Raw genomic sequence first — 10,409 nt, forward strand, 5'->3', positions numbered from 1 at the left:
TTTTGAAGCCCCAAAGGGAAGTTTATAAATAAACACCACCTGTCACTAGTCATCCTAATTCAGTCTCTGGAAAGTTCTGATCTATCGTTATTTTCTCATTCTGTATGTCAGTGATATTTTCAGTGGTACTTTTTCTAATAAAATTTGTTTTGGCATTGTGGCGTCAGGTGAACACCATCATAAATGTCCCAAGTTCCTACCCCTCATGTCTTCCTGTAGTATCACATATATTTTCACAGCAATACAGGGATCTAAATTGGGAGCAGATGAATAAAATTCATGTCCCTGGTTCCCACAGAGCTTGATGAAAGTTTGAATTGTGAAGACCATTTACTTACAAGTGCGAAACAAGAGGGAAGAATACATTCCCAAAATGTGTGTTCTGTTCTGAGAGTAAAGGGGCTTCATCTAATCAGTATGTTTAAATATGATACTCCCTTTTAGTTCTAAGGTCATCTCTCAAGTAAAAGAGAAACTTCATTTCTCTCCTTGTCTTGCTAAGCTATGTATATTGGCTCTTGTTGTACAGCCACGTAGTTTCCTTGCTTTTGTCCAGCAGGAGAGCTGCAGACCTTCTCTGTTTCTGTTTTCTACTCATCTCTTCCTGACTTTCTTGGAGAAGAATGTCTCCCTGCAATTCCAAGAAGGCTTTTCCCCCTCTATTATCTAGAAAGACTTTCTTCTTCCAAGAGTTCTTTCTTATGTCTTAGAGGCCAATTGGGATAAGCCTTAGGAATTTTCATGTGCACTATCATTGACAGAAGAGCCCCTGAGTTTACTTTTTATTTCAGATTGGTTTAAACTGAGTTAACTGCTAGGCTTATAAAGAACCTAAATGGTTGATGCTTAGCAGATGGTCATAAGGCAAGGGCCAGACTTTTTCCAAAGTTTAAACCCTTCAGCTTTTACAGACTTATTCATCATAAAACCTAAAATTACACACATAGCTAACTTATTCTGATCTAGATATTTCTGTTTCTGTTTGGGGATTGTACGTGTAATTATCAGTTTAGTTGAGCAAATGGTCATTTTTGGTTTACCAATGAAAGACCTGATATAAAATTTGGCCCTTAATCACAGTAATTACGATTTGAAAGAAGCTGTGAGATTTTTGTCTAGCCTAGACCTTGGTTTGGGGAAGGGGAAGGGAAGAAAGGAGGGCTTAAAACTATAATTAGCTTTTTTCTTTTTCAGTAAGACAAGAATTATGCTTTACACTGGTTATTTTTTAACCCTCCTTTTTAAATGTGTTTTATGTTTTGGAAGTATTTTTGCATACTTTTTATTTAGTAGTATCCTTTTACATATAGGATTCTTTTACATACTTTTATTTGGATAGCACTTCACAGTTAATTTCCCATCTTTTATCTCATTTCACCTTCACAGTGACACTTAGAGTTAGAATATTAGTCAAGATTCTTCATTTGCAAGCAATAAGATAGACTGGCTGACTGACGCCAAAGTGGAATTATTTGTAAGGCTAGGGAGTAGACTCAAGGGAAAACTCACAGCCAGGAAGCTTCAGAGGTCCTGGCTGCAGGAACAGCCTTACAACCTCCCTGGCCACTGCAGTTAAAATGAGCAAACTCCGACTCTGTTCATAATGCACATTTCAGGGAGGGTCCAGCTGGTCTTGGGTCATGTGCGTGATGGGAAAGACAGAATGTTTTCATTAAGATTCCACATTATTCTGTGCAATGGGGAGATATCAGTCCCCATTTCAAAGGAAACTGAGGTGTTAAACTTTCTACCAGAGTCTAGATCATGCATGGGGTTTACCTTAGATCTAGGAACTTTGTAGTGGGGAGTGACGAGTAAGTGAGGGAAATTGAAGAGTTTAGAGAGGGGAGTTATGGCAAAGGACACATATAGAGGAAGTAGAAGTCTTTAGTATGGACCATGTAAAAGGAACTTATACAGAAGTGAGAGACACCAAAGCACCAAACCTGGCAAGAATTTAGACTGTTTAGATGAGTTGGCACAAACTGTTTAGAAATGGAAGGCCTCTGAAGAAAGCTTAGAGCTTGTGAGGAGGGAGCTATGACTGAGTCCTGGCAATTACTGTTGAAGTCCAAGGCGCATGAAGAGCCTGAGGTCTACAGTTTGTGAAAACAGATGTCGATTCACTTTTCACTTTCCAACTATTGTATCCCCTAACTAGGCACTGAGTGGTAAGAAATGGACTTGAAGCCAGAGCTTTGTCTGCTGGGGCAACAAATCTCAACTTCAAATTATACTTTTTTATCCTCCTACCCTTTAGGGACCATTAAAACATGATTCAGTATTTGCTTATTATTTTTTTCATGGTTATCACCCCTTATCTAATACCTGTTTTTCTCTGTTTTTGATCTTGTATTTGGTCAGAAGTAGAAATCTCAACATCAGGAACTCTAGATATTATCTGCCTGGATTTGGATGCCCCCTGTACTACTTGCAAGTGGTGTGACCTTGGGAAAAGTTACTTAACTTCCTTGTGCCTCAGCCTTCCCCTCTGTAAGATAGGACTGACAGTGGCACCTACCATAAGACTATTGTGAGGGTTGAGTGAGTTAGTACATGTAAAGTGATTTGAACACTTTTGATCAGTGCTTATAAAAAGTAAGTACTCATATCATTAAAAATTCTTAAGACCCAGGAGAGGATTTTGAGTATGGAATATTAATTATCCATCAGTTATCCTTATTTTGCTGCATGACTTTCAGTCTACCCCACTCTGCTGCCTTTTCCCCTCCTCCTAAACCATATTCAGTCTCTCCCTTCCTAAAATAACCTCTTTTGTGCTTGGATACTACCCCAATTATCTCTTTCCCTTTGTTTCATAATTCCTTAAAATGAAGAGTCCATATTTCTTGCCTCTGCTTTTCACTTCTATTCATCTCTTGATTCCCATTACCATCTGGCTTCTGGTCCCCTGAAATTGTTTACTAAAATCATCAGGATCCTCTAATAATCAAATCCAACAAACGGTTTTGCTTCTTGCTAGGCCTTCCTATGGCATTTTGCTCTGTTGGCCCTTACCACTGTTAGCATCTCTTCCTCTTTCCTGAACACACCCCCTTAGCTTCTAAGATACATGCTCTGATTTCTTGGTTCTCCTATCTGGCTGCTGCTTCTAAGCCTTTTCTGTCAGTTCCTCTTCACTACTCATACCTCAGCTGTTGCTGTTCCCAGGACTTTGCTTTACTTTGTGCATTCTCTACAGATAAGCTCAAACATAACCATAGTTTCCATTCTTACCCAAATTCGTATCTCAAGACTCATCAGTTTCCTAAAATGATATTCTGAATCTCTTCTTTACTCCTGGCACCCCTGATTCAAATTTAACCTATCTAGGTCTAATTCTTGATCTCATTTGGCACTTGTTCTGTTTTCCCACTTTGGCTAATGTAATCAGCTTTCACCCAGTTGCCTAAACTAGAAGATACCATTTTTACTTCTGACCTTTCCATCACTACAGACCCCTTATTGATATGCAAGTCTTGTCTTTGCTTTTCATGAATTCTATCCCTTCCTATCCTTCCTGCTTCTCAAACCCAGACTCTTAACTGGTTTTCCTGCCTCTGGTTTTATCAACCTCTTGCTCCCAATTCATCCTCCATACTCTGCCTCAAAGTTTTCTCAGTTCTCATAGGATCACACCACCTCCACTCCCATTATAATCCTACAGGATTTGGTGAGGAATTATATACCCACCATGATCTAATTCCTGTTTGTCTCTATCTCCTGACTGGAGCCCCAGGCAATCACTTGCCATTCTTTGTATATTCTGGGAACTTCTCTTCATGTTCTAAGACCCAACTCAAGTGTCAACTCCTATGAAGCCTTCTTGGACCTCTCTGGGTAGGATTCATTATGTTCCCCATGGAGATCCCCTGTCCCTTTGTACTATGGACCATTGGTATAGCTCCTATTTTAATCCTGTCTCTCTCAAACACCAAGCTACAGGTGTTGTGAGGGTAGTAGAGATGATACTTTCTTAATATACATATTTCTAGCCCATGCCACAGTAGATGTTTGAATTATTAAAGACTTTTATTTTCCAAGATTATTCCCTACCACTATGATCCTGAGGGAGCTAATTCTTACATTTTATTTTCTTCAGCTGTTTGATGTTGATGAGGATGGCTACATAACGGAGGAAGAGTTCTCCACCATTCTACAGGCTTCCCTTGGAGTGCCTGACCTTGATGTTTCTGGTCTCTTCAAGGAAATAGCCCAAGGGGACTCAATTTCCTATGGTGAGTAGGCAGTCTGGCCTCCTGACTTAGTTTACAAGGAGGACATCCAGACTATGGACTGATGCTCAAGAGTACTGTTTCTCTTAACTAATTACATTAATAATAGACATAATAGTAATAATGATGACCACAGTAATAATAGTAGTAATGGCATAATAGTCATAGCTAATTATTGAGGACTTATATGCTAGGCACTCTTCTAAACATTTTATATATATTAACCCATTTAATCTTTATAGCAAGCCTATCTAATCGGTATTCTTAATTATTCTTATTTTACTAAGATACAAAGACTTTAAGTAACTTACCTAAGATAATTTAGCTAAAGAACATCAGAGCCACAATTCAAAAACCAAAACAGTTTGGCTTTGGAGCCTGCACTATTGACTCTACACTTTAGTGATCTCTGCTGTCAGTGTGGCCAGGCAAAACTGAACAAGTAAACCAAGTAGGTTGCAACTATAGTAAAGGAACATGGACTGAGGCACCAACAATAATAGTAGCTAAACGATTTATTGATGTTTACTATTAGTGACCTATGTAACTTTTCACATTCCTTGTCTCATGCCATCTTGTTAGCAACTCCTGTGAGTTAGGGTCTATCATGGAGAAAGACCTTGTGGCAAAGTGGCAGGTCTATCCATCAGTAACTGTCTTTTCTCTTGATGGCTCAAGTCCACCCATCAAAACAAGTTGCACTGGACTGAAGCTTCTCTATATTCACAGTGCACTTGTTGAGAAACACACCTCAGTGGAGAGACCAAGATAATTGTTTCCCTGTCTTGGGTTTGATGTGGTCATGGATGTCAAGCTGGCTTATCTTCCCCAGTCTTTCCCCTGAGGCTGGATGGAGACTCCTCTTTAATTACTCTTTCCTTATGGTGTTCAAGAGTTTCAGCTTGTTAACTTTCATGGGATGGGAAAAGTAGATCACATACTTCTCTTACTCTCTGTTTTTAATTACTGTCATTTAGGTAATTAAATGCCTAGGGCACTTAATCTATTGAGTTCATTTGAAAAAACAGGATAAAATGGGAAGTATAAATACTGAGATGAAACTTATGAGTCATAAATTCAAGTGTACTAATTCTTCTCTGGCTATTTTCATAAGGAAGACTATCACTCCAAACTACTAAATTTTGAAAAACTATTTGGAATAACTACTTCAATGGAAGCTAATACTAAAAATGATTTGTAGATAGCCATAATAACCTGTTGATCTAAGTAATTTTTCAGGGAAATCTGCTTTGTTTTTTGGAGTTCAACCTTTTTCTTTGCAGAATACAGAATATCTCCCCTTTCCCGATATTAGGCAAATCTGCTATTTTTTTCAAGAATGTTTGAAGTATTTAAGTATAATTTTGTTTAAAAAGTAGATATTGATAAATGTCATGAATTTGACCATTTAGATTGTTTAAATGTGATCCTTTAAATCAGGGGTTCCCAACCCTTAGGCCATGGACTGGTGCCGATCTGTGGCCATTAGGAACGGAGTTACACAGCAGGAGGTGAGTGGCAGGCGAGTGAGCATTAGAGCCTGAACTCCGCCTCCTATCTGATCAGTGGAGGCATTAGATTCTCATAGGAGCACATGAACCCTATTGTGAACTGCACATGTGAGGGATCTAGGTTGCACGCTCCTTATGAGAATCCAATGCCTGATGATCTGAGGTTGAACAGTTTCATCCTGAAACCATCTCCCCAATCCCCTTTACCATCCATGGAAAAATTGTCTTCCATGAAACCAGTCCCTGGTGCCAAAATGGCTGGGGACTGCTGCCTTAAATTACTTTATTTTCAGTTTTCCATTATCTAAATTAATGCTCAAATTCCACATAGAGTCAATCACAGGACTTCCAGCAATGAGTTACTCTTTAATGCCACTGACATCCCAGCAGAGGATCTTGATCTTTTGGCCATAGCACAAGTCTTGAAATTAAAGTTCTTGGTTTCAGTAAATCAACTGTCATGCTCACTTATCTTCAAAGTCACTTAAGTCTTCTATGTGTCTCTGTCATTGAAACAGACTCATGTAGATTAAACTTCATTTATTTTTATTTTTTTCTATAATGTATCCCTAGAAACAAGAACCTTTATTTTGGAAGTTAAAAAAAACAGTTAGTAGTTTGCCTGATTTAGAAATAAAAAGTGGTTTATTAATGCAAAACAACATTGCAATTGCAAATAATGATTTCAGTTCAATCTGGTGACTTCCTCATCACTAAGACCTGTTTGTTTATTTGTTTTTTTGAGATACGGTCTCACTCTGTTGCCCAGGCTGGAGTGCAGTGGCATGATCAGAGGTCACTGCAGACTAAGACCTATTTTTATATTCAAGAGTTAGGTAGCCTAATGTGTCATGAAGCAGACCCTTGCTTATCAGAGGATTTTTTAAAAGTAAATGTATAGAAATAGGACATTTAGTTAACATTATTTTATTATAGAGCCAAATGGAAGCTAATCCAAAGACCATGCTATCTTTGCTGTAATAAGCTCAATAAAGTTTTATCCACCCAAAAGAAGAGAATAGAAGGATTTCAAAATAGAAGACAGAATAATATTTCAGAAACTCCAGGTTACTGGACAATTGAGGTTCAAGTCCTGATAGTTAACTAAGTAAGCCTTCTGTAGCCCTATCTCAGCTTCTAAAACACTTGAGATAAAAAGAACTCCTCTACTTGGAGGTCTTGTGGTATGATTATTATATATTGTACACTTTCCTATCCATTATTGATTATAAATCAAGGCTCAACTTTTTAAGACTGTATTTTTCTGTACCAGAGTTAAGGGCTCAAATGGTTTTAAAAACCAATTATAGAAAGTGGTGGGTAATATAATTTTTTAAACATTTTTTAAATTGCTAGAAAGAACAAAAATACAGAAAACTAAATAAAACATATAAAGCACAATGAAGTTTTATAAAGTGAACACCCGTGTAACTACCATTCAAGTCAAGAAATAGAGCTTTTCCACAATTCCAGAAACCCCTGTGTGCCCTTTCCCAACCACACCCCTACCTCTCTCTTAAAGAAGGGGGTTGTTATCCTGACTTAAAAAGGAATTTTTGCCTTGCTTTATTTTACTTTAACGGTTCACCCCTAAAGTATGTACCTTTAAATATTAAATTTTAGTTTTGTCTAAGTTTTTGGACTTTATATAAATAGACTCATACAATTATGTGTTACTTTATATCTTGCTTTTTTCATTAAACATTATGGCTTTAAGACTCATCCACATTGTTTCTACATAGCTGTTTATTCATTTTCATTGCCATATGGCCTTATGTTCCATGAGTATGACACAATTTATTTATGCATTTCTACTGTTGATGGACATCCAAGTTGTTTTTATTTTTTATCTATTATAAATAATGTTGCTGTGAACATTCTCATACATGTCTCTCAGAGCACAATATGCACAAATTTCTCTAGGATATATACCTCAGAGTAGAATTAATGGGTCAAAGAGTATGTATATCTTCAACTTGACTAGATAATGGAAAAACTATCTCCCAAAGTGGTTGTACAACTTATATTTTCATCAGCAATGTTTGTGTGTTGGGTAGTAGAATTTTGTAATAATTGCATTATTAGAGTCATTTATTAATCTGCATCATGCCAAAAGGAAGATTCACCCCAACTTATTGGATTTTTTTTCTTTCTCCTCTAGAGGAATTTAAAAGTTTTGCCTTAAAGCATCCAGAATATGCTAAGATATTTACAACATACCTAGACCTCCAGACGTGCCATGTGTTTTCATTACCAGAAGAAGTCCGGACAACCCCCTCCACCGCCAGTAATAAAGTCAGCCCTGAAAAGCATGAAGAGAGTACCTCAGACAAAAAAGATGACTGAAAGCAGTATTTCCAATAAGGAAAACACAGTAGCTTTTGCTTGAAATTGTAAAGGCACTTATTGATAATACTTTTAATGTGTTGGTAATGATGTTTAAAATTGAAAGATTTTTAAAATAAAAATGATAGATTTTCTTACTAAAAATGTTTTTATTAACCTTGCTTTTATTGGAAAAAATCAAGCAATATTTCTTTTTCTTTTGTGTTATATTGTACTTTACTGATTCATTTACTGGTGATACATATGTTTTTATGGATTTTCCAGTTTAATTTGCATATACAAATGAATGCAATGGTCTATTGGTGAGCATTGAGCAACACTGTATAAAGTTTTAAAAATGTAAACACTTTTTAATCTACTTTCCTCTAAAAATCAATAATATTCTATTATTTCTAATCCTTTTCCACTTGGGAAATAACAATGAAGAATCTGAGAATTTTACATCTATAACTTTACAGATTCATTTTTCCATTTAAATTTCAGTTTCTTGGATCACTGAATATGGGAAGGGAGAGCTTCACTAATTAGACGCAGCTTCTTAAGAACTTATATTCTCTTTGACATACATCTCTATTGTAGTTTTTTGTTTTGTTTTGTTTTTTGAGATGGAGTCTTGCTCTGTCACCCAGGCTGGAGTGCAGTGGTGCAATCTCAGCTCACTGCAACTTCTGCCTCCTGGGTTCAAGTGATTCTCATACCTCAGACTCCCGAGTAGTTGGGATTACAGGTGCCCACCACCACACCTGACTAATTTTTGTATTTTTAGTAGCCATGTGGTTTTCCCATGTTGGCCAGGCTGGTTTCGAACTCCTGACCTCAGGTGATCCACCCACCTCAGCCTCCCAAAGTGCTGGGATTACAGGCGTGAGCCACCGTTCCTGGCCTATTGTAGATTTTCTTAACTACTTGCTAAGGAAATCATATCCTTTTACATGAACTACAGGTTTAGAACTTGGTTTTAAGACAACTGCTATGGCCAAAGGGTAAATGGGAATTGCCTTATTGAAGGTAACATTGATTGCCTAATAAGAAAATGAATTGTTTGCCACAGAGTTGAATTTAATTTGAGTTAGATAGTTCAGAATGTAGCACTTGCCCTATAAATGAATCAGATTTGTTCTATTTATATAATATTAGAATTAATATATTATCATGTAAGTGAGAATTTTATTTTGTTAAGTGGACTCTCAAATTTTAGAACTTGTGTGAACTATCTCCCAGAAAACACAAAAGGTTTCAAGGTATCACCCAAAGCTAGGGAATCAACAAACGTACTTTATTAATGCAAGACCACAATTTAAGCCCCAGGCAGGAATCCAACAGTAACATTTTTCCTTTAGGTTAAGCAGTAATTTTTTTGAATTGTCATTTTTAATGGGTCTCATACATGCATATTGCTAATATCATTCATGTTTGAGGTTTTCAACAAAGAACCAATTTATTAATATAATGTACAAAAATAGTTGGTTCATTTTTCTGAATTCAGTCTTTGAAATAAAACTCCTTGTTTTGGCCGTGTTTCTGAATGTATTGGTGATTCACCCCCAAGCTAATTTTTAAAAGTCATTTTTGAAGTTGGGAAGTCTCATGAGAGATGTTGAAGTATGTATTTAATCAAGAGTCATGATTTCAAACTAGTTTTACATATTAAGCAGTTAGTGTTCTAATTTAATGGGTAAATGTGTGTTTGGATAATTAAATATCTGAAAATTTTATCCTTAAGTATATATAATTATTTGCCTCTTATATGTCTTAAAGCTATTTAAACAAGGTGTTAAATGAGCCAAAACAATTAAGTAATTAGAACAGTACATTTTTATCAGAGTGTCTGTCATATGCAATGAATGTATGTAATACTAAAAAATCATGACTACTTTTATCAAAGAAAAACCACACATTAATCCTATTAATCATGAAAGCATAGCATTGTAAATTAAAGGTTTTCTTTGAGGCTCTTGAAAGTGACCCCATTGCTTTCCTGTTTTAAAAATATTTTATGCTCTTTATTTCCACTTCTGTGAATGTGATATTTCTATTTTGTGATTATGTTACTGAATAAACAAACTTGCTACATAAAATTCTTAGCAATTAAAAATTCTGATTCTGCCATTTTGTCTCAAATGTAATATACCCTTTTAATATCATATGTTTACATATTTATGAATATGATTAATCATTTTTGTTTGCATTAAACTTTATGAAATGTCAGAAATGATTTTACTCTAATGAAAAACTCAAATTTTGCCCAAAGTAGCAATATTCTTAAAGATGTTGAATTTTGACTGGTTGAATTTTATATAGTAACACACAAGTCGTG

At 36.1% G+C, this 10,409-nt stretch overlaps 1 protein-coding gene across 2 annotated transcripts in view; it reads left to right on the plus strand.

Moving 5' to 3' along the window:
- Positions 1-10,187, plus strand: part of LPCAT2 (lysophosphatidylcholine acyltransferase 2) — a 76,810-nt gene extending 66,623 nt beyond the window's left edge. For both annotated transcript variants that reach the window (XM_008963877.6, XM_034940191.3), the window contains 2 exons: positions 4,103-4,238; positions 7,908-10,187. In XM_008963877.6, coding sequence (XP_008962125.4) covers positions 4,103-4,238; positions 7,908-8,092 — 321 coding nt within the window. In that variant the 3' untranslated portion in view covers positions 8,093-10,187. The remainder of the gene's footprint in view (positions 1-4,102; positions 4,239-7,907) is intronic.
- The last annotated feature ends 222 nt before the right edge of the window (positions 10,188-10,409 follow it).

This window comes from Pan paniscus, chromosome 18 (genome assembly GCF_029289425.2).
Source record: "Pan paniscus chromosome 18, NHGRI_mPanPan1-v2.0_pri, whole genome shotgun sequence".
Lineage (NCBI taxonomy): Eukaryota > Metazoa > Chordata > Mammalia > Primates > Hominidae > Pan > Pan paniscus.